The sequence below is a fragment of the Staurois parvus genome, unplaced genomic scaffold (assembly GCF_062004578.1).
Source record: "Staurois parvus isolate SC_StPar_1 unplaced genomic scaffold, SC_StPar_1.0 ptg000486l, whole genome shotgun sequence".
NCBI lineage: Eukaryota > Metazoa > Chordata > Amphibia > Anura > Ranidae > Staurois > Staurois parvus.
Genome location: NW_028318282.1, coordinates 1,112,466 through 1,137,391, shown reverse-complemented (window position 1 = coordinate 1,137,391; position 24,926 = coordinate 1,112,466). Strand labels below are relative to the sequence as shown.

Sequence of the window (24,926 nt, the reverse complement as noted above, 5' to 3'; positions counted from 1 at the left end):
ACAGGGGTCACTGCTGGCAGGGCAGAAGACAGGGGTCACTGCTGGCAGGGCAGAAGACAGGGGTCACTGCTGGCAGGGCAGAAGACAGGGGTCACTGCTGGCAGGGCAGAAGACAGGGGTCACTGCTGGCAGGGCAGAAGACAGGGGTCACTGCTGGCAGGGCAGAGGACAGGGGTCACTGTTGGCATGGCAGAGCGGAAAACAGGGGTCACTGCTGGCACGGCAGAGGACAAGGGTCACTGTTGGCAGGTCACAGGATAGGGGCACAGCGCCTTCCCTCATCTCTGCACTGCACACAGCCTTGGCACAAGCAGCAGAGTTCCACCTCCCCAAACAATGTATAACTGAGATCAGTGTCAGGCTAGGGCAGTATAATGTCAAACTAAGGCGGTAAAGTAGGGTGGTATTATGTCAAGTTGGGGCATTATAGTGGCAGATTAAGGTTTATTTTTTTTTTGGGGGGGGCACAACTAAAATTTGGGGGGGGGCAACGCTCTCCCCAGCACCCCACCCCCCCAGATCCGGCCATATTCTGTCTTAAAGTGACAACACTGCCCTCCATAGACGCAGTACAGTGAGTGAGCGTTATCACCTTAGGACAGGAAATATGTCACTGGCAAAACTGCCAGTAAAGGGAAAAATGCTTATAAAAAGAAAATGACCGCAGTCACTACTCTAAGGACTGCTACGCTGCAATATATAACACTTTTCTTTTTGGGGTTCAGATACACTTTAGGAGTTATTACAGTAATCATGAACCTGTCATTATGCACAAATACAGGTGGAATCCAGGTGGAACACTCACTCATGTCTTTGCAGATCGGCACAAATGGGCTTCCTCACTCTTGAACAATCGAGTTCTTTGGGCGGTGAGCCATGCTCCCTTTGGTTTGCTGTAAGGTCAGGACTAGACGGCCGCAGATTCACGGGGCTCCTTGGCGTGGACTGTAGAAGGCGCGCCCTCATATGGGGAGATCCGCATTGCCATCCAGAGCCCTCAAACTGCACTAAAAGCAAATGACAGAGTAAAACTTGAAGAGTCGCTTCATCCAAGGTGAATGTATCGGATTTTGGAAACACTGAATAGTTAAACCAGCTGGCAATTTTTTATAGATGACCTCTAGGCAGACATATAAGGCACAGATGTAATTCAGTTCTGTAATCATTATGACATCAGTAAATGTATTTTTTAAATGCACGCAGTGTAAGTTGCTGATTTTGATCTGGCATTAACCTCTTGCAGTCCATGTACAGCATGGCTATAGTGTGAGAGAAGGAAACCGCACAATCCGTTCACATGCTGATAGGGTGAGAAGACAGTTCCCTGCTCTGCAGCTGGGAACACAAAGGGGCAGGGATGCTTATGACATCATTGACCTTATATGGCCACATGGGGAGCAACCTCCATCCCCAGCTCATTGGTTCAGAAATGACAGCTGACCGCTGCTTCTCCTTTCACTGTCCAGTACCAGACTGGGGTGTGTTCAGAATGACCTGGGCTCAGAGGACGTGGGACAAATTAAGCTGGTCTTTTAAAGACCTAGTGGCAGTAAAAGTGCAAAAAAAAACCCCTTAAAGGGTTAGTTCATCTTTACTAAGCAGATAAGGGTTGTCCATAAATAAAAGCAAACTGCAGCTCTGACTACCGTTTGAATAATGCCCCTCTTATAGGTGTAGGCAATACTTCCAGGATGTTGCTAGGATGTTACTAAGTGAGGCCTAGTTGTTACCGCTCACCGCCACCATCACAGTAGTGAGCGTTTTCTCTGATTTCCCCCCACCCCCCATGCTATTTTTCTCTCCTCATGAAGTAACTCTGAGCTCGCTGTTTGAGAGCTCACTCCTGTGATGGTGGAGGTGAGCAGTAATGACTGCCTCACTTAGCAACATCCTAGCAACACCCTGGGAGTATTCCAGTCAGGCTTCATGAGGTATGGAAACGGCCTGTAGCAAGGACATTATTTAAATTTAGTCAGCATTGCACAGCTTGTTTTATCTACAGACACCCTTTATCTTCATAGGCTTTTTTGGTAGAAAGGAACTAACCCTTTAAATCTCAATAGATGGGTTGTTAAAGTGTAACTCTACTTTTGTTAAGAAAAAACATTCCCCTCTGGATGATCCAGCTACATTGCAAGGATTTTTTCAAACATTGTTGAAGATTCCTACCTTTTGTTGTTCTGAAAACATGGCCGTTTGTTTCTCTGTGTCCATGTGCAGAGTGAATCTGTATTGGAGTGGTTTTATAATGATCAATCAGCTGCTGAACCTGCAGGGCTCCAATGAGGAAAATTGCAGGATCTGCATCCCTTTAGGACGTGATTTCCATTTGGGAGTATCTCAAAAAAATTATATTTTTGTTGCAGGGGATGCCAAAAGTCTGACTTGTATCTTATGCAGGTCATACATGGGTTGAATTCTGAACAAATTTTCTTTAGAAATTTCTTTGGAAATTTCATGCATTTTGTAATCTGATGGTCACACAATTGATTTCGAAATTTGAGCAACCAAGCCTTTCATTTCACATCATGTTGCTCCAGAAAAGAATTTTAGTGGGCAAAAATTTTCTTTTCTTTCCAGGTCCCAGCTCACAGCTCATTTTATTTTTTGATTACATTTATCACACGATTCTCCCATCATTTTTTAGATATTTGTTAGTTTTTCAAAAAATTTCCAACATGCCCAGTCACTCAAATTTGATGGTCGCTCGAAAATCAGCCATTGCTGTGGCCCACTAATGGTGCGAAATTTGATCGAAAATTCTTAGAAAAGATTTTCCAAAGAAAATTCCTTTCAGAATTCAACTTGTGTATGGCTGGCTTTAGTGCAGACGTCTGGGAAAATCAGTGAGCCAATCACACAAGCAGGAAATGACATTTTCAGGGGGCGTTCTGTACACCATCTGTGCACAGAACTCCTCCAAGTTGCCATATTGCATTTTTACGGAAAATTACAGCGCTGCAGATTATTAAAAAATTACCTTTCCTTTTCAAAAGTAATTTACAATATGATTTGAGGTCCATATTTAGTTTGCTATATTATTAATTTTTTATTCGCTATCTTTTTTTCCCCACAAAAATGTAGTTACCCTTTAACTAAAATTGCAATAAATAGCCTGATTCCTCCGATTTCAAACATAATTTCTAATGATTGGACTATTTGCGGTGTACTAGCGGGAGATGATGAGCAGGGCTGTCTTAATAGCATCATGGGCCCCTGGGCAATGTAATATACTGGGGCCCCTACCACCCTGCCCCAATTTACGCGCCTACTCTCAAGAATTACAGTATAAATAGTTGATCGAATTGAACATATATTTATTAGTACTGTTAATAAAATCAATTTTAAACAATAGGAAAATATACTATAACTCAAATGCAGGCCATACATGGGTCGAATTCCTAACAAATTTTCTTTAGAAAATCGGACATTTTAGTGCTTTTTGGAATCCGATGGCGCCACCATTGATTTCGAAATTCAACCAATCAAGCCTTCAATTTCACGTCATGTTGCCAAAGAAAAGAATTTTCGTGACCAAGAATTTTCTTTTCTTACCAGGTCATGCTCATTTCTTTTTCGTTTTATATTTCTCGCACGATTCCTACATCATTGATTCAAAATTCATTTGTTTTTCAAATAATTTTCAACATGCCCGATCATTCAGATTCAATGGTAACAGGAAAATCGGCCGTTTTGTGACCCACTTATGGTGCGAAATTCAAACGAAAATTCTTAGAAAAGATCTTTCGGAATTCAATCCCTGTATGACCGGCTTTAGGCTAGTCAACAAAAAGGGCACAGTACGGGGGGTGAAACAAAAGGGCATCACGAGGGCAAAGCATCGTGAGAAGGCATCTGGGACACAGCTGCTCTCTGGCCTTATGAGTACTGAATGTCCTATGAGATCCCGGTGACTGTGTACTATTGGGATATCTGAGCCAAGTGTTTCTTCTTTCATAGGGTCTCTACCTCTGGCCTTCCCTTAGTCTCTCAAGGGGAACTGTATTCTGACGTTTAGCAGGAGATCTATTATTGAGGAGTGTAGTACAGAAGAGAGTGCCCTCTTATTGAAATATACAGTCCCAATCCCTGAATCCTCTCCCATTGTTCAAGTACTAGCGTAGTACCTCTCTAGTTATCCAGGGTGAGCTATCTAGGTTTTTTAGTTAGAGGCTGGATAGCAGCCTGGGATGAATCAGCCTGGTTAGCTTTAGGTCAGGGCTGAGGGCTCTGCAGGTCAGTTCCCTGATACCTCTCCCTGCTTTAGAAGCTTGATAAGTTTCTAGAAGGCAGTGGGTGGGGGTGAGGGGCTGAGGGGCTGATCTGCAAGAGACTTGGCATAGGGTCAGGACATCCCTTAAGTATGAGAGAGGCTGATCAGGAAGATGGAGTGTGGAGCCTGGGAGGGGGCCCAGGGAGCCACCTACCTACAATCAGGTGCTGGACAGGAGGATCTCTCTACCTCAACCGTCCCTTGAGAGAGAACAGCCTGGGAAGCAGGGAAGGAGCCAGCCTAGCATAAGGTCTGAAGGCAGCCATCCACCCAGAAAGCTTACAGCAGAGGCAGAGTGAGTAACCCTACATCCCTGGGGCTGGATAAGTGGAGAAGGCCGTCAGGTGGAGAACCTAACTTAATCCTCATCTTGGGCTGCTTTGCTATAGTGGCAGTTTCTGGGTCCCATTGCCCAGGGATTCTCCAAAGCAGCTGGGTGAAGAGGAGGATTCATCTGTGGTCTGAGGTGATACACCTGGAGGGCTAGAGAGCTCTTCAAGAATAGGCTTTTTGTCTAATGGACATAGTTGCTAAGAAGTTGTCCTCACAGTTCCCTTGTCATCCCTCAACCCCATCCAAGTTGTTGATCCCTTAATAAAATCACAAAAACAAGCTCAAGGATTGTTTACTGTCTCCAGTGTGCAAGTGTGGAAGAAAATGCATGTTGCCTGGCTGTGCAGGACTATAGGGGGACCCAAAACTCAGCAACTCTTAAGGGGGTAGTGTTACACTAGCAATAAACCATAAAAAGACATTCCCCAAACCGTTTTCTTGTGTCAGTGTGCTTAGGCATGTGTTTTGGTGTGCTGGAAGCCTCTGTACAAATAGAGAACCCAAATCATCATCATCATCTTTTCAGCAGGTTCCATTAAGGGGGTCCCTCTACACATGTATAAATCACATTAATGTGCATGTAGTAATGCACTACAAAGGACTGAAAATGTCTAAGGTCAACAGTGTCATAGAGGCTGGAGGAGAGGGTCAGGTCCAGAACTTTGGTGCAGTGCTAGGGGATGGAGAGGTAAGTATACTACTTCTGCTTTTGCAGGGACCTTTCAGTTCCAGTTTTACCTAACATGGTTGCTTTGATTAGAATATACAGTAGATTTCCTTTAGCCCATTAGGGAAATAGTTGTATGTACAATGAACTGCAAAAAGTGGAAATCCAGTTGGTAGACTGACTGCTCTGGATTACTGTATGGTAGAGCTCCTTGTGCTGTATTACTTTTCCAGTCTTTTCTACCTGCAAATGCTCGGCTGATGTCATCCTTCTTCCACTCCCAGGGTTGGTCATATTCATCCGCTGGTCTTTCATCCACAGATGGCTGGCAGCTTTCATGCGGGAGAGACTTGTATCGCTCATGGTAAGGAGAATCATAAAGTTGTAAGACCTTTTCTGTCACTTTCTCCCTACATTCCTGTTGATCTGTGGAGGCCGAAAAAAAAAATTTAGTTATTATGAAATCTCTGTATAGGAAATAATTTCTCTGTAAATATTGACCAATATTTAACATGAGATATTGCTGATTAGATTGGCCAGATTAGATCTTTCTGGCCATCTGCAATTCCATTCATTCCTATAGACATCTGACAATAAGCTTCTATTCGGACGTCTATAAGAATGGATGGGATTATGTGATCCTGACTGAGAAGTCCTATTGATCTAGTGAGTTATATATTGCTGGTTTGAGGACAATGGGTTTAAAGATGGCAATTTTTTTTAGATTTGTTATGAACAAGCCACAGTTTGATCACTGGGTGGCCCTGTCGGCACCTCTTCATCTGACATCCTTCAATTAAAAACTTGTTGGCCAAATGTTGATGTAAATGATCTGTTTCCTTGGCAGGCGACTTCTACACCCCAGAGGATCTCCACAGTCTTCTTGGCTTGTAGTGTAATGTAATGAGAATTGAAATTGAAGCTTCACACCACTAAGAGGTCCATTAACAATTTTGTTTAAGCTTGGACCCTCAAAACACTTTGGATACTTTTTGCATTGTGGAGCTTCAATTTTAAATCACCAATCAGATGCAGGTATTCTGAGAGCAGACAGCATGCTGTGTAGTGTGGATGGAGACATCTGTTATACTTTTTTCTTTAAACACGAAAGCTGAACAAAAGAAATCTATGGATATAAGGCTAGGGAAAGATTGGGAAGAGGGGCTTGGTTAGGAGATGCTCTAACAAAATCCAAACTTCAGGGAGATTAAAATCCTCTCTTGCTGTGGGGCTGCCCGCACACTGCAAATGTTTTATGCTTGTTTAGGTCTAGGGGACCAGGAAAAAATGTAGTTTTACCTGCCCAATTCTCCTGACTGTAAGACCGGGCTCCACAGATTCTCCTGTGCTCCGGTAGTCCCAGGTCCTCTGATGTCAGCAAGTCCAATATAGAGCCTATAAGCCCTGAACTGGGCATGAGGATGCAAAGGGAAAGTCCATTGCCGCAGCGTAGGGAAGTAGAGGAGACCACCTGCTGCCAGAAGAGCAGCACAAAAAGTAAAACATCTTTGTGTGCCCCCCTAAATCTAAATTACTGTTTAACCCTTGTAAAGCAGGGGCAGCCCTACTGTATAGGGAGCATTTTTGTTTTCCCAAGTGTGGGCTTTAAGGTTGGCTTCACACCTATAACAAAAGAATCATGAATCAAGAATTCACAAGAAAAAGAAGTTACATACAGGACAAATATGATACTCATATACTGTAATTATGAAAATATGCTTTATTAGCAAAATTGTTGTAAGAGCAGTGACTCACAGGTCTTTTGCATCAACAGCACACATTGGCGAAACGCGTTGACATCATGGCTGGCCGGCGCATCAACGCCACGCACCTAGTCCTGGTGGGAACACGGAGCACTACGCTCTCACTTCAGGCACTCACCAATCATCACATTTACTCCTTAGGAAGCAGAGCCAGACCATCAGGGTTCCCGAAGCTGGCGGTAGCCTCCGAGACTCCTGGAATGGAACTTATTAGTTTGAGGAACACCATGCTGTCACTACTTGACTGAACAGGTGGTGAGTGATACCTCTCTCTCACCTAACTGGATATAGGGCTGTTTCGCCTCTGTTGTTAGAAGTATCTCATGGCAGCAGCCTGACTGACTCTCTTCTTGTCACTCCTACAGGACGGGGACATTATGGTCTATTCTACAGCTGGTGCTTAGCACCTTGTTTACACAGTCTACTAAGGAACATTATATCTTCTCCACCTGCTTTAGGAGTAGTGAGTCACATTCTGGCCTAGGTTTGATGGATAGCTGGATATTCACAAAGGCAGGGCTCTGTCATGTATGTTCCAGACGGTGGTTGCCTCATGGACCTCTTAGTAGAGTATACTCACTATTTATTCAGCTGACTACTAATTACCATCTGTCACTGGCTGCTGGTTCATATATCTTCAAGGATTACCATGTTATACTTACGGCCTTATGAAAGCTTACCATTCAACATTGTTATCTTTATCTGAGGATTGTGTCTTCTAGCAATAATATGTGGTCTATTGTTTACCATTACCAGATATATATTTATGCTGTTATGGTTACCCACTGATTTGATATTCCGTGCTAGATATATTTCCAGATTGGGCTCCTATTTCCAATTCTATTGGAGTTTCATATGTATATTGCTCATAATTGATGTATAGCCAGATTGCTATTTTTCAACTACATGTATATCCCCACCACGGTGGTGCACCCTGATGTGTGTTTGCTGTTGATGCAAAAGACCTGTAAGTCGCTGCTCTTACAGCATAATATGACTTATGGCCTGCCATGATGTCTTTTTCTTTTTTGGTTTTAAGGTTGTTCAGTGTATTGTCTTAAACTGAAGTGATGGCTACTTTCAGTCTTGACTCAATTGTCATGTGCAGGGGCGGACTGACAACTCATGGGGCCCCCGGGCAATAGGGGATCATGGGGCCCCTGTGTCCTTGCCCAAATTCAAAAAAGCCTATGAAAAAGGTACCAGGGGCATCTCATGGGGCCCCCTACTGACCCCGGGCCCTCGGGCAGTGCCTGAGTTTCCAAATAGTCAGTCCGCCCCTGGTCATGTGCAATTTTGCTAGTAAAGCATATATTTATAACTATATGAATATCGCAGTTTTCTTTTATGTAACTGCTTTTTCTAGTGAATTCTTGATTCACAATTCTTTTGTTATAGGCTTTTTTTTGGTTATTGGGCAAACTCTGTACTTCAAGCGATACCAATTACATTTTAAACCTCTATGTCTATGGTTATTTGGCTTCACACCTATGCAGTACAGTGACCAATCTTTTTGTGATGTGTTGTAATGTGGCTAATTTAGAATAGCACCCCATCGCACAACTATACTAGGTAACATGTTGCCTTAATGTAACTCACATTAACATGAATTATTGCACGTTAATGAGTGTGTTGTAGCACACGGCAATGGATCACTATAGTGTGAATGGGCTCTGACTGTTTATTGTGCCTTTTCCATTCACTGTACAAAAGCCGTTTGCTATGCAATCCCTTTTCACTGCACATTAAAACCTTTTCTGTGCCTCTTTCATTTAATGTACATTACCATTTACTGAACAGTCCCTGTCCCTGGGCATTTCCTGTATACCAAACATTGTCTTGTTACTTCCCATTTAATTTACTGTACATTCATATACTGTACATTACCTTTTATTGTGCAACAGCTTACCAAAGAGAAACTATAATGGGTTTGGGCAGGGCCGTGGATAAGGGGGTACCACCAGTCTTCCTGTACGGGGCCCAGGTAGCTGGCTGAATCAGATGTGTGCAGGGAGGATGTTTGACACAGCTGGGGGGAAATTACTGGAACTAATCCCCTGTATGGCTCTCTCTGCAGCAGCTGAAAGCCAGCTTCTTCTCCTCTCTCTCCCACTGGCTTTCAGCTGATGCAGAGAGAGCCATACAGGGGATCGGTTCCAGTAATTGAATCCCCCCCCCCCCACAATCACCCTCCCTGTGTGCCATACATTTCCCCCCTGCTGCCCAGGCCCCCCTGTGTGCCCCACCCTCGCAGTGCTACCGGCTTTCCTCCTCTCCTTCTGTGCTGCTGGCTTCCCTCCTCTCCTCACCAACAGCTGCAAGCACACAATAGGATCCTTCATGATGGAGAGTAGAGGAAGGGTCCGGAGAAATATGTCACATTTATCAGCCCTTTCCTTTCCTGAATTAACACAGTTAATGATATGTACCAATCACTCACTGTATTAATTCTTAACTGAAGCATAGTAAATTCCGTATTTTTTTTCTTAAGAGGTGGCCCCTGTCAGGTTGGCTGTATGGGGCCCCATGGTTTCTAACAGCAGCCCTGGGTTTGGGCCAATATTATTTTAATTTTATTTAGATTTTTAAAATTAGGCTGGATTATGTTTTGTTTTTTTTTTTGCTATGTATTTTAAAAATTCAATACATGATAAAGGACGCAAAGCTCAATTTTGTCTGGCAGGAATTCAGTCAGAGGCATCTGGCTCTGTCTCATTTTAGTTAGTGAGCTCGGCATACAACAAGCTTCTTTAAGCAGAGGAGCAATAACATATAGAAAAACATATGAAGGGCAGACTAGACCTTCACCTACTGGCTAAACATTTAAACAAAACTCATATTTCATATTTACCTGGAGAAAAAAAATTGAAAATGAAGGAGAAAAACTCTTCAGGAAATCCTGATGAAAAAAGCCATGTTTCTACTGGAGAGTGAGCCCGCAATCCCAGTGCTGTGAATCTTTAAAATGGCATACACCACCACGGTGAACATATAATATAGGTGGACCCTCACCTTCCTGTATGGACCCGTATAAGAAAACAGGCCAACCAGGCATCTCCCCTCCTAGTGAGGGTGAAATAAATATCTCTCTTCTATGGATAATCCTTCTCTCATATATGGGCACTGTATTTTCCAAAACAACCTTTTAGCTGTATGGCTGGCTCTGTGAGTGGACCTCAACAGCCATATAAAGCGACCATAGTGCAGCACATTTGTTAAAACCCATTGAAGTTTATTAAAATACACTCACATGGTAGCAGTAATAGAAGCCCCAGTATAATAGTAGTGGTAAAGCTGTAACAATACACCAAGCTGTGTCTACTACTGTGCTGACGGTGTTCTGGCTCTAATGTCACCTAGCTCCTCCCAACGCGTATCGTCACACACTACGTGACTTCATCAGGGGTGATGAAGCACGCAATATCCCACTATCAGCAGGATAAAAGTAATTGTATCCCTATGATACACATGAGAAGTATGACCAAACACGTTTTGGCCATCTCTTTTACAAAAAACCCAATCCTAAATATTAGGGATGCACCGATACTTTCGGCCCAGTATTCACCAATACCAAGTACTGATACTTTGCAGTGCGACTTGCGTCTATACAAAATGTATGGACGCAAATTGCTCTGCAAAGAACAGCATGCGATTTGAACAGGAATGCGGTGCAATACCTGTCCACATCGAATGCGGTTTCCCCATCGCTCCTGTGTCAACCCAGGCTGGTCATAGCCTAACACGGGAGCGGTGCAGGCAACCTCCCTGCACCAGACCCATGCTGTCATAGAAGGAAAACCTGGGGATTTGAAATCCCTGCGGCTTTCTCTCCTCTCAGTGCAGCAGGGATGACCAGTATGGGCTAGATGGCTTTTGATTGGTCAGCGCCATCATGGTGCTGACCAATCAGAAGATGTCTAGCCTGTACTATCATCCCTGCAAGGAGAGGAGAGAAAGCCGCTTCACAGGTCAGGGGACTTAAAATTCCCTTGGCTTTGTCTCCTGTCTTGCAGGGATGAGGTTATGGACTAAATGGCTTCTGACTGGTCAGCACCATGATGGTGCTGGCCAATCAAAAGCCATCTAGCCCGTACTGTCATCCCTGAGAGGAGAGAGGAGCACTGAGAGGAGAGAGAGCCACAGGGATTTCAAATCCCCAGGTTTTCCTTCTGTGACAGCATTGGATCGGTGCAGGGAGATTTCCTGCACTGCTCCTGTGTTAACTTAGGCTGTAACAAGTCTGTGTTTACACAGGAACAGTGGGGAAACCTCATGTGATTTGGACAGGAATCACACTGCATTCCTGTTCAAATTGTACGCTATTCTTTGCTGTGCAATTTGCATCCATACAATTTTGTACAGGCACAAATCGCACCATAAAGTATCAGTTTCAGATATCAGGAGTATTCATCAAAATACTTGGTATCGGCTGATCCCTACTAAATATCCTAAAGAAAATCCTAATCAAAATAAGACGACAAAAAAGCAACAAAATGGAGCAGAGAGTGCACTAGTAGGTTGTGGCTGCATTTTCAGTGGGCAGTAAGATTATTTGCACAACCCCAGCAGAAGCTCCATTGATATGCTGATGAGGATCAGGGCTCAGTAAGGTGTTGAAATGCATATGAAAGTCTCTCAGGATGCCTGCACATCAATCAGGTTTATGGAACTTCCTCAAATTACATTTGCATCTAAATTGCCTAAATAAAAAAAAAAACAAAAAAAAACCAGCTCTACAAGTCAAGGGATCTAGCAGCTATTCACATGTTAGAGTAAAGCTGGCCATATATAGCTCTAGTTCAGCAGGAACTGGCCGAAATTCAAGCAGTGGGTGGCCTTGGTGGAACCCATTGGTTGATAAAGTTGACAAACTTTTGAAGAAAAATGAAAGGTGCTGGGTGGAAATGTGATGGCTGAACAGTGACTCATTCCATGCAGATGCAGTAACTATTGGGTATTCAAGCAGGGAGGGGTGCCATACACAGAAATTCCTCCGTTCACACTGTTTTTTGGATAATTATTATTATACAATATTTATTATACAGTATTTATATAGCGCCAAAGGGTTTGCTCAGTGCTGTACAGTAGCAAGGGGGACAGAACACGAGACAAGACGGTAACAATACAATACACGAGGGGTTCGAGGGCCCTGCTCTTTCGAGTTTACAATCTAGGTGAAGTCTATTAGACTTCTTATGCTCATCCTTAGGCAGGGCCGAATCTGGGGGGGGGGGGGGGGGTGCTGGAGTGGGCTGTGTCCCCCGTCTCTGAGGATGCATCCATAATCCAGTCTTTTTGGGGGCAATTGATGTAAAGGAGCACTCTGCTGTACTGCAGACAGTTCATATAAGGGGGTACTCTGGGACAACCCATTTAAGGGGCACTGTGATGGAGATACCTGATGTAAGGGGGTACTGTGATGGGGACAACCCATTTAAGGGGCACTGTGATGGAGATACCTGATGCAAGGGGGTACTCTGATGGAGACAACCTATTTTAAGGAGGCACTGTGATGGAAATACCTGATGTAAGGTAGGTACTCTGATAGGAACAACCTATTTAAGGGGCACTGTGATGGAGATACCTGATGGGGACAACCCATTTAAGGGAGCACTGTGATGGAGATACCTGATGTAAGGGGGCACTCTGACGGAGACCCTGATATAAGGGGTACTTTGGTGGGAAACTTGATGTAAGTGGGGACTCTGATGGAGACCCTGATGTCAAGTGGGACTTTGATGAGGAAACATGATACCCAATACCAGGGGCGGACTGACAATTTATGGGGCCCCCGGGCAATAGGGGATCATGGGGCCCCTGTGTCCTTGCCCAAACTAAAAAAAAGCCTATGAAAAAGGTACCAAGGGCATCTCATGGGGCCCCCTACTGACCCCGGGCCCTTGGGCAGTGCCCGAGTTTCCAAATGGTCAGTCCACCCCTGCCCAATACATAGTAGTGTTTCCCAGGTCATGACTCTCTATGACAGACTGTCAGAGACTCACACAGAGTGTTGACATTATGCCCCTGACGGTTTTTTTTTACTGCACCCCCAGATTAGATAGGCTACATCCGGCCCTGGTCTTCGGGCTGAACAACAGCAAATTATCCATGTGTGGCTAACCCAAGGCTGGAAAACATACGGGCAATTTGTAGTAGCAAGACCACTGCACATTAATTGCTAGTAGTGGGGAACATCTGCAATACATTTGAAACAAACCGCTCCCTAGGAAGTGAAACACACAAGTAGCACATGTGTGATTAATCACTACTGCTTACTAATTGTGTGCTTCTCCCCAAAGGGCGCCAATGGTTTCAAATGTGAAGCTATTGATGGCTACTACTAGTGAAAAATGTCTGGTGATTTTAGTAATGAGATCACACTACTAAGGCTTCATTCACACTTTGTGTACTGGGATTGTGTGCCCCCTGCTCATGTTGTTTTTGCAAGTTTTTCACACGTTTACGTGCGTCATGCATAGGGGAGTATATTCACTTGAAAAGGCTACTCTATGTGCAACAAGCACACCAAAAAAGCTCATGTGTTAAATTTAGGCATTGAGCCAGGTGCATTTGGCCACATGACAAACCTGGCATAATTAAGAATTATTGACACCGCAAGCACGTTGCAAATTTTGCTGTGTTTCTGAAAATTCTGCCCGCGTTTTCATAGCTGTGTAATGTGAATGCAGCTTTAAGGTTGCCCATGTGCTTTTAAGGTGGCCATACATGATTAGATTTTCTTTTGAATGTTTGTAGGGAAATTGTTTGTCAAAACATTCTTTCTTGCCATCATGAAATCAACTAATTTTGTCCAAAACCCCTTAAAATTTCATCCAGATCCGCTATTTGAAAGGAATTCCAGATGTATTACGCTAGGTTCACACCTATGCAGTTTGCGTTTGATCCGCAAAAAAAAAAGCCGCAAAATGCATCAAAAACGCACAGCAAAAAGCACTGCAGAACCGTTTCTGCAGTGCTTTTTCTGTGCGTTTGACGCGTTTTTGATGCATTTTGAGGCTTTTTTTTTTTTTTTTTTAAGCACACTACATGCTTTTCTTCAGCCTCCATTTAAAAATGTTCATGACCCTTTCCAAAAAATGCATTGTCATAAAAGAATACCAATCTGACCCCATTAACTATTAAAAAATCGAATGGATGTTCTGAAAATTTAAATTTTCAAACAAAATTCCACTGATGAATAGAGCCCCTGCTCTTCAGAATGTCATCCCTGAATCAAGGACAAGTATTTTCGCTAGTAAATCAATAAAAACGTTCCTTTTCTTTACTTCATGTATTAGTCATGATGATACAATGGTCAGCAATGTCAAAGTCAGCAATGACACAGCATGCTCCTCTCCCCACCAACCTCAAAGTAGATCGGTAAAAGACAAATGATTCAGTGCCCGTTAGGAAATAATATGTACATTGGAAGCTCTCTCAACTTCAGAAACCATAGATAAATTTCAGGAACCCCATAGAGTATAATTAGGGATATAAATAGCCCTGGCATTACTATTTATAGAAAGGGTTCTTCTGTAACAGAGGGGCTGCAAATATAGAATGACTTAACATACTATAGATAATAGTTATCTGAAACATCCACCCCCACTATAGATCAGGTTAAAGGAAAAGGATCATGTATTTCTAATGAGAACATATCTTTAAGCGGATTTTAATTTTGTTTTGCCCCACCCTCACCCACCCACTTACTTAACAAAATTGCTGAAAAAATGTTTTTGTTAAGCTCAAATACTTTTTGTTTTCCTTTCTTATGTAGCGCACCCTTTAAAGAGCCACTGGTGAATTTGGGCTTATTTCTTCCCTAGAGCACATACAGCCAGGCACACAACATTTTCAGCATTCCTCCTCTGGCTTAAGACTCAGTCTAAGGATTTCTTATTTTGGGTTTTACTGCATAATGATGAACTTGGATGGGGATAGGGAGCATGGGATACCCCAGAATTGTGAAAAACTTGATCAACTTCAGGACTGCTAAATATCTTGCTGCTCAGCACAACTCTTGAAGGCCTGGCACAACTTGCAGACATGTACAAATCCCGGCTGTATTGTACAACTTCTGGCTGCACCAGTTCCATAGAATCCCCAGCTGCCTGTGACCTGTACTTCACTTACAGTCCCAAGCAGCAGTGTATTTTGGTTTCGTGCAAGAGTAAAATGTGGTGCCCCCCCACCAAATCGGAACCAGTAATGGCATAGTGATGGATGGGGGGGGGGGCGGTGGAAGAGAGAGGGAGTTGTTATAGCTCTCACCAGCACAGCTCACCGAATGACATCCGTCACCAGGACAGCTCACCGAATGACATCCGTCACCAGGACAGCTCACCGAATGACATCCGCCACCGGCACAGCTCACCGAATGACATCCGCCACCGGCACAGCTCACCGAATGACATCCGGCACAGCTCACCGAATGACACCCGCCACCGACACAGCTCACCGAATGACATTCGCAAATGGCACAGCTCACCGAATGACATCCGCCACCGACACAGCTCACCGAATGACATTCGCAAACGGCACAGCTCACCGAATGACATCCGCCACCGACACAGCTCACCGAATGACATCCGCAAACGCCACAGCTCACCAAATGACATCCGCAAACGCCACAGCTCACCGAATGACATCCGCAAACGCCACAGCTCACCGAATGACATCCGCAAACGCCACAGCTCACCGAATGACATACGCAAACGCCACAGCTCACCGAATGACATCCGCCACCGGCACAGCTCACAGAATGACATCCGCCACCGGCACAGCTCACAGAATGACATCTGCCGGGCACTGCCGAAGCCACGATCAGGATCAGAAGAGATAGTCTGACACCATCCAGCAGCCTACAGGTTCTCATGGATCCCACTGGAGACTGCTGCAAACATGATGGCTCCTATGTGAGAAGGTATCTCCGGAGATGACTCATCTCCTTTATACCATCCTCAGAGCCTCCTGCTGTGCCTCACCTGCTTCTCCCTCCTCTTTCACCTGCCACGTGTGTCCCTTTTGCCTGCGGACAGGCACCCCTGAAAATTGCCACCGAAGACAAACGCCTTGTTTGCCTCGTGGTAAATACGCCCCTGGTCCCTAGTACATCACTGTCACCCATGCAGCACTGGGGCCTTGTACTCACTCAGCCACCAGGATTATTGGTTTGCTCTTTCTGATATTCCTCCCGGCTCTTCCTAGTGATGGAGATGTAGACTCATACCACCTCTGGACAACTTGGGCTCTCTGCCACTCTATCCCATAAGTTTTCTCCTAACCCTCTGGATTTTTGGGTGGGTTTTGTAAAAAGGCCCCTTAGCTAAGCCTAGCTGGGACCTTGGTGTCTTCAGGCTGGCTTCCGCCCCAGACTCCTGCCCAGGAGGGCAAGGCCCCTCAACAGGGGTCTCCTCCTGCAGGCTGCACTCGGGAACACACACATACTGCAATCTCCCCCTTGCTGCTCAGGCCTGAGAATATATATGGGTTCTTTCCCACCTTCTGGTTGCACTTTCCCAGGTTTTGGCTGAAGTTCCATAAATATTCAGGCTGCAGCATCTGCCTTCCCACTATGTTCCAGAACTCTCTAGAAGACAGGGGAAAGTAGCAGAGCAGCAGTCTGTGAAGCCCTGAGAAGTGCTAATCAATCAACCCCTACTCCTCTGATTATAGTGGAGCTAAAACTAAATGTGGCCCAGCAGCCTGCTTTAAGTAGGACACTGCTACATCTATTGTGGCTCACCTAGGCAAGAATGACATATGCTCTTTCCTCCCAGAACCTGCACAGACTGCCGCAGTTTTCTACTAGAAGTCTGACAGAGACATTTTTTTTTAATTTTCATATGTATTATTGCACTGCCATTCGCTGAGCTGTGTAGTCCGTTCCTGAGAGGTATATAGGGGAGTCCATAACAAACATGGCCGCATCACGGCCTGAGGAGCACATATGCTCTGAAAGCGCCTACTGGACAGCCTTGTCTTCACGTCCGATTCCGGTGACATCCATTGGAGCCCACAACCTCCTTTCAGCCATCTCCTGTCTATATGCACCCTGCAGTGAAAGTTTCACAATGGCAACAACAGTAGATCAAGCCTGTGCAACGTCCATCAGGATGGCTGCTTGTAATCCCTATTGGGAGAGTGTGTGACAGGTGAGAAAGCCGGGGAATAATAGGGAGTAGTGTTGGGCTGAATGTTCGAGTCGAACCTAAGCAGGTTTTTTTTTTTTTTTATCTTTTTTGGGGTAGCGGTGTGCATGGTGATTGACGTTGGATCTACTTCGGGGGACATTTTCTTAATTTTTATTTTCAATAAAGGACTTGTCAAAAACGGTCTCCTGTGTTTTTACACTACACTTTTTTTTTGTTAATGGGTAGCGGTACCATGTACCCCTTATTCATGCACAAGGTGCTTTGGGGGGGAGCCCCCCGCCCCAAAGCACCCCTCCCTATGTTGAGGGCATGTGGCCTGGTATGGTTCAAGTGTTCGCTTGTCCCCCCCCCTTTCCTGATCTGCTGGGATGCATGCTCAGATAAGGGTCTGGTATGGATTTCGGAGAAAGCCCCACTTCTTCTTTTTTTTTTTTTTTTTTAATTTTGGCATGGGGGTTCCCCTCCAAATCCATTCCAGACCCGAATGGCTGGGTATGGATGGGAGGGGGGATCCTCACATTTTTTTAAAAAAAAATTATTTCTTGGGCAATGCCGACCATTCTTTTTACATTCAGCTGTCAGTGGGGAATCAAACTGAAAGCTGAAACAATAATGGATGTTTCACTACTAAAATACTACATAACTTAATAATATAACTCGTGCAGTATTTTGGTAACTGAGTGGTATCTTATGGCATACTCAGATGCAGTAAGATGCTGCTCAGTAAATTGTTTGTGTTTGAACTTTGCGGTTGAACATTCTGTAGGTTCGAATGTTCGACCGTGAAACCGAACGGGGGGTGTCTGCCCATCACTAATAGGGAGGCAAGGACAGAGTGTTTTTACTGTATAAAAGGAAGTGCCTGAACAAGGAACTTCATGGCAGGATGACCAAATATTAATTAAACGGCAGATGTAGGCATGGTTCACACTGCTGTGACCATAAAGTGATGCAACTTCCAGTGTGAGTTTGCATTGAGATTTGATGCAACTTTCATATTTTGAGACTTTGGTTTAAAGAAACCCTTGAAGTTGCAGTCAGATCTGCAAAGATATGATTACCTTACGATGTTTGTGATTTTATCATTGCAGTGTATGGCACTCATGTCGCACCAAAAAAAAAATAGTGCAGGAACTATTTTTTGTTGTTGCTGTTACTTGATTTGCAGCAATTAGGACCGCGTCCATTGAAATTAATGTGCTCTTAATTTTCTTGCAACTTTCTAAGTCGCAGGTCATAGCAAGTCGCAGCAGAAGTCATTAAAAGTTTTGAAGTGAATGGATGAACAGTAAATATTTTACCTCCCAGAGGTCTCTGATCATCGTACGGTTCCATGTAACTTGTATCTTCCATTTCATCATGATCAAAAATACATTTGTTCTTCATATCAAATGGATTTGAGTAGTCACTGACTTCACTGACCTATGATATGAACAAGAAAAACTGATGAAGTTAGTTGTTCTTGTAAATACATTATTTATGAAAAAAAAATACTAAATATATATATTTAACTATATACATGTTGTTTTGAGCTTAACCATATCCATCAGTAAGGAAGCAGTAAGTACTATTTTTCTTGGCTATCCTATCTGTACCCAAATTTTTATGAAACATTTTTGCCGTTTGAAACAACTGTTAACCAACCCGTTCTAATCAGCACCTGACCTTTCCTCCAGGCTCTTCTTCTGAACCTAGATGAGGCTTCCTCTTATATTCTGATGGCTCCACCTTGATAAGACGGTGTCTAGGAGATACAATGAGTTGCAAATCATCAATCCTTGATGGAGAACCCAATTGTCCCTTGTCATTGTTCTTCTCCTCATATGGATCCTCAAAATCCAGGTTTTTCTGAGCTCTGTAGGCACGAAGTATTTCACTCTCAGTGTAATCAGGCTTTGGAGGCTGTGGTGGAGACTTCTTGCTCCCAAAATGTAAGTAATCCTTCAGCCACCTTGCCATTGAGACTTGGTCTAGACAAAAAGAAGAGATAAAAGGTACATCTTGGGTACATTAGGTACATCTCTTCAATACATGCTCATATCCACACGTTTATCCCTACAGAAATTCTGCAAGTACAGAAGACCCATTGATCTGCCAGAAATACAGGGGGGCTCCTGATTTCTTGATAGGGATGACAACACAGTGTCTTTGCTGGACTGAAATCCCAACTAGTTAGGCTTGCCTGCTGGACTATAGAACACCACCTGTCCTCCACCTAAGCTTGCCCTACTCCACATGCATATATTAAAGTCAGTCCTAGGGAAACAATACTGCTGCCTTAACTCTAAAGAACCTGGCCACATACTGTGAAGGCAAAGGGCTTTTTACGAATTGTAGGGGGAGGGCTATGTTAAGTAACTGACATCCCAGCAAGTCTGGTGATAATGTCACAAGAGATAAAAAAAAAAGGTGTTTCTTGCTACAGGAACAAGAGGTAAGAGAAAACAATAGTGCTAAAAAAGATGAAGGTATGTGGGGTAGGGGGTACATTTGGTTAATAGCTGCATATACATTTTAGGGTTAATTTCAGTGAAATAAAGTCTGAAATATGAAGAGAACAGCTGTTATTTGGAGCATTCCCACGCAACTGTGTTATCCACCAATGACTGTATCAAAAGAAGAAGAAAAAGTAATAGTCAAGATATAAGAATTTTCTTCATTAGACTCAACAATATTTGGTGTTCCTGGAACCATACACTGTATCCACATCAGAAACATCACTATCTGCTACCTTTTATATTTTGTTTGGTCGCCCTTTTAAACATTCTATTGAATGACAGATGGCTTGACCCCAGGCAGTTGGAACCATCATTCTACGTCCTCTAAGGCACCATAGATTAGGGCTTTTGTCACTAAATCTTTTTTTTTTTTATTTGGAAGCTACAATGAAAGGTAGTAATTAGCCTCTACCACCATCTGTTTTAAGGTTAGAGTCACTGAGCCTTGCAGAGGTTAATTATCTCTATTACAGCACTTTATTACTGCTAACTACTAGAGATCTTTAAATGATCATTCCACCCAACACTGGTATTCTGGATAAAAGCTAGCACGGCATATCATCTGCCAACTTAAGGATTTTGAGCAAGGTTGGCAGGTAGCATCACTTACTATACCAACTTCTGTAATTTTGGTAAGGTTGGCAGGTAGTACCATCCACCACTTTCTTGATTTTGGGTAGGGTTGGCAGGTTGTATCACCTACCAACTTCTGGATTTTTTGTAGGGTTGGCAGCTTGTAGCATCTACCACTTTCTGGATTTTGGGTAGGGTTGGCAGGTTGTATCACCTACCAACTTCTGGATTTTGGGTAGGGTTGGCAGGTTGCATCACCTACCAACTTCTGGATTTTGGATAGGGTTGGCAGGTTGCATCACCTACCAACGTCTAGATTTTGGGTAAGGTTATGGCTAAATGGTTAGCACTCCTGCCTAGCAGCAAGTGGTTCGTCGGTTCAATTCCCAACCACAACACTACCTGCATGGAGTTTGCATGTTCTCTTTGTGCCTGCGTGGGGTTCAGGTTAATTAACTCCTGACTAAATTGGCCTTAGTATGGATGAATGTGAGTTAGAGACCTTAGATTGTAAACTCCTCTTGAGGGTGGGGACAGATGTGAAGGAGTAATAAATATGTGTAAAGTGCTGTGTAAGTACCTGTAATAATTACATTTTAAAAAAAGTAAGGTTGGCAGGTTGTATCACCAACCGACTTCTTGGTAGAAGCTGGCAGGTTATATCAGCTACCAGCTTCATCTGAGGAAAACTAAAAGGTAAGATTTCTGACCTTTTAGGGCTCAGTTCACATTAGTGCAACTTCAAAGTAGCGTGATCTGGAGTGCAACTTTGGATGGGTGAGACTTGGATGTGACTTTGGCTTTGTCCAATGATAATGGACAACTGTTGCACAACTGTCGCATGTATAACATTCAGGTGCAACTATCACATGACCTTTGAGGGTTTTCAATGCAGTGGCACTCAAGTCACATGAAAGTTGGACAAAAGTAGTGCAGGAATCTTTTTAAAGATGTACATGTTCGAACAGTTGTCATTGAAAAACATGGGTGTGATTTTAGTGTCCAAAGTCGCATGAACAGTTGTAGAAGTGTGAATAGAGTCTAAAAGAGAATTTAAAACATATAACAGGAAGAGTGACTTTTGTTTTATGTTAAAAAATTTCACAGAGGTAGAAATCCTTTTGTTTTAGCAGGAGGACTGAGAATTCATGCCAAGATTGTAGGGACTTTTAATCACAGAGATCACAAAGAATTTCTTGAAATAATTTACATTGTAGAACACAATGAACAATTCAGCTACCCAGTATCAACAACAAGTGAAAGATCAGTTTATCAGGAGAAAAGTCACAAATTTTTAGAACATAATCCATAGTGATGCCACTCAAAGGTATATCTCGAACGTACAGTATTTTGTTTAGTTTTGAATTTTTTTGATTAGAGTGCGTTGACAACCTCTGTCAGTTTTGGGTTTTTTTTGCTGTCGGCATCCATTTAAAGACATCCCCACTTAAAGTGGCTGTAAAGCCTTAAGGTTTTTTTTTCTTTTAACTTTAATGCATTGTATGCAATACAGTAAAAAACCCTATATGGCCCCACCACCCTCCCTTGTACTTACTGAGCCCCCTCAAGATCCAGCAGCTGAAGCTCTCTTGGCTCTGTTCTTCCTCATAGGGAAGGATGATAATGGCTCCCGCTGCTGTCAATCAAACAGACTCTATTACAAGGGGGCGGGGGGGGGGGGCTGGCCATGCCCCATTGTCTGTGTCCATGGACACAGGCAGAGTGGATGGAGTCGAGCTTTCATGAGTACCCTCAGAGCAAGTGGCTTCCTATACGGACACTAGATAAAAAAGAAGAACCAGGAGCACCGCTGGGGGATCGGGGAAGAAGGGAATCGGGGCTGATGTGTGCAAAACCATTGCATAAAGCAGATAAGTATAACAGGCTTATTATTTTAATTTTTTAAAAGAAGTTTTACAATCACTTTAAGATGGCCATACAGAATTAGAATTTCCTTCAAATTTGTTTGGAATTCTGAAAAAATAATTCAACAGAGCATTTGATGTTCCCATCATTGAGTCAACATATTTTGTTCTAAAGTCCTTAAAATTTCATTCAATGGAATCCCAAATGTATTAAACAGATTTCTTTTATACCTAGGATATGTGCATAACAATATGTACTATTTTTCTAAATATAAACCAAATGCATAATTAGAAGTTTGCTTGTTCAGATAAGAAACAAGAAAAGAGTTTCTCCTTCGAAATTCTTTATCACTCTGATCAAAAACAAGTGCCGATTTTACCCTACTAACCATTAGAAAATTGAATGTTCCAAAAACTAAAATTTTTTAACAAAATTTTACTGGTGTATGGCTAGCTTAAGACAGTTGTTACCAGAACAGGTATCCTTATCAGAAGATTTCTCCTTTCCTCATTCTCTGGAAACAACTGGAAAAGTTGTGATTTCCATAATCCCTTTGTCCTGGTAACAATGGTAGGGAGAGGCTAAATCTTCCTAGGGGGAGAAAAAAAATTTCAACACTTTGACGCTCTATGCAAAATTAAGCTGCATATACACTAAGAAATTTGGGTGAACGATTGTCCGGTGTTCCTCAATGTTTCACAGCAAGTCAAACCTGAGGACTGTACTAATTGTATGGAAATTCTCTAACAAAGGCTTTTTTTTTGTTTTGACATAAAGTGTTATAGCGTATATAACACCCTTTAGATTAACTAGAGTTTGTTGTTTTTTTAGATAGAGGCTGAGTAGCAGCCTGGGAGAGAGGCAGGAGTTCACCTCAGGACAGGCTGAGTGGTTCTACAGGTAAGGGCTTCTGGAGTCCTCCCACCTTTCAAGAAAGTTGAGAACTTTCTGAAAGAGGGGAGGAGGAAAGATGAAAGCCAAGATCTGCATGTTTGAGGGACCCTGGCCATTCCCCAGGGCATGGTGACCAGGGCAACCCTCAAATATGACAGAGCCTGGGAGAGAGGGGAGTCGGGTGGAAGATGGATTGTGAGAAGGCTGAAGTGTGGAGCCTTGGAGGAGGCCCCCATGGAGGGGATCCTACCTACAGATTGGTTACTGGATGGGAGGATCTCCACTGCCTAAAGTTTCCTGGGGAAGACATCCTGAGCAGCAGGGAAAGAGCCAGCCTAGCAAAAGGCTTGAAAGCAGCTACCAATCCACCACACTAAGAGGACGGGACAGTGAGAGCACTTCTACACCCCCTGGGCTGGATATGGGGACAGGGAGGTCAGGAGCAATACCCAACTAGTGTTCACCTGGGACTGCTTAACTGCAAGCTCTTGGGACCCCCTTGCTCAAAGATACCCAGCACAGTTGGGTGAAGAGAAGGATTCATCTGGGGTCTGAGAAGGTACACTGAAAAACGGGACAGTGCTTTTATTTTTGCCAGTCCACACTTTTTGTACATAGTTGCTAAGAAGTTGTTCCTCAAGTTCTACAGTTCCTTTGGCATCCCCTATACCCCTTGACCTCATCCAAGTTGTTAACTCCTCAATAAAAAACAAATAAAAACCAGCTCAAGGACTGTTTTACTATCTCTAAAGGTACAAAAGTAGAAAATGAGTGTTGCCTGGCCATGCAGAGCTTAGGGGGACCCAGACCAGACGCAGTGGCCTTTCTGAGGGTATTGCTACACGTAGATTTTTTTTTGCTTATTATTTCTGATCATGCACATGTCTTTTATATCAGATTTTTCTTGTATGAAAACAGTAAACATTAAACAAAAATTGTTAGTTCATGCACAAGAAAAATTTTGGAGTTTGGAAATTTTCATTTGAAAAGTTTAAATTGGATGTGGAAAGTTGTGGGCACAGTATATGAAAATCGAACGATCATTACTCATAAACAATTTTTCTTCCTATCTTCTTATAGTGTGTACCTGGCTTAAAGCCAGCCATAGAAGATGCAATTTTCTTTCCTGTAGCCAGGGGTTGCAGGAAAGAAAATCTCTCGATTCCCTCATCAACACAGTCAGTGGAATCTCTCCTGCAGAGCTTTTGTGTTCTCCTGGTGGGGGAGAGGTTTGTCCCTGCTGAGGGGAGAAAGCCACTGGCAATAGTTGCATGATAAATCAGACAGGCCATAGATGGTTTGAATCTCGGCTGTTTCCTGCTGAACCGTCCGAGACTCAAACCACCTATGACTGGCTTATGAAAGAAAAGGTTTTGGCTTTAGATACACTTTAATTTTAAGTATTTTGATAAATTGATTTTATTTTACTACAGCAACCACATTCCAACTAAAGTTTCCAGAGCAAGTTTGAATAAGAAGAATGCGATTTGCTGCTATAGGCAACGTAAAAAAGTCCTGCATAACCTGCTTCGACTATCCAAACATACTGTAATTACAGAACATAACTCTGAGATATCCAAGAAGGAAGTTCCCGTCTATATAATCCCAAAAAGGTAAATACACCTAAGCCCACTGAGACAATGAGAATCATTATACTTCCCAGTAAGGAAGCCTGGAAAGCAGAGGGCCCCCCTGAAGACCGGAAAAGACAATAGATCACTTGTTGAGTGTAGAGTCTCCTCTTTCACACTTCAACTTGGAGGAAGCAAAAAAAAAATTGTACTAAACATTTTTAAAATGCCATAAAAAGGATGTAAAGGAGGTGAAAAGTAAACAAAAAAATTGCTTGACATAGCATTGACAAAATAGCTGCTTGAGTTTGCAAAGGATTATGGGGCCTTAATT

General features: G+C 43.2%; 1 protein-coding gene across 1 annotated transcript in view; it reads right to left on the bottom strand.

Annotated features, from left to right (window-relative positions):
* LOC149452250 (SH2 domain-containing adapter protein D-like) overlaps positions 1 to 24,926 on the bottom strand; it is a 48,630-nt gene that overhangs the window by 4,392 nt on the left and 19,312 nt on the right. Inside the window, exons 2-5 of the mRNA XM_089689560.1 lie at positions 18,856 to 19,160; positions 18,492 to 18,612; positions 5,517 to 5,699; positions 806 to 1,007 (exon numbers count right to left, since the gene is read on the bottom strand). Of these exons, the coding sequence (XP_089545686.1) occupies positions 806 to 1,007; positions 5,517 to 5,699; positions 18,492 to 18,612; positions 18,856 to 19,149 (800 nt within the window). The 5' untranslated portion in view covers positions 19,150 to 19,160. The remainder of the gene's footprint in view (positions 1 to 805; positions 1,008 to 5,516; positions 5,700 to 18,491; positions 18,613 to 18,855; positions 19,161 to 24,926) is intronic.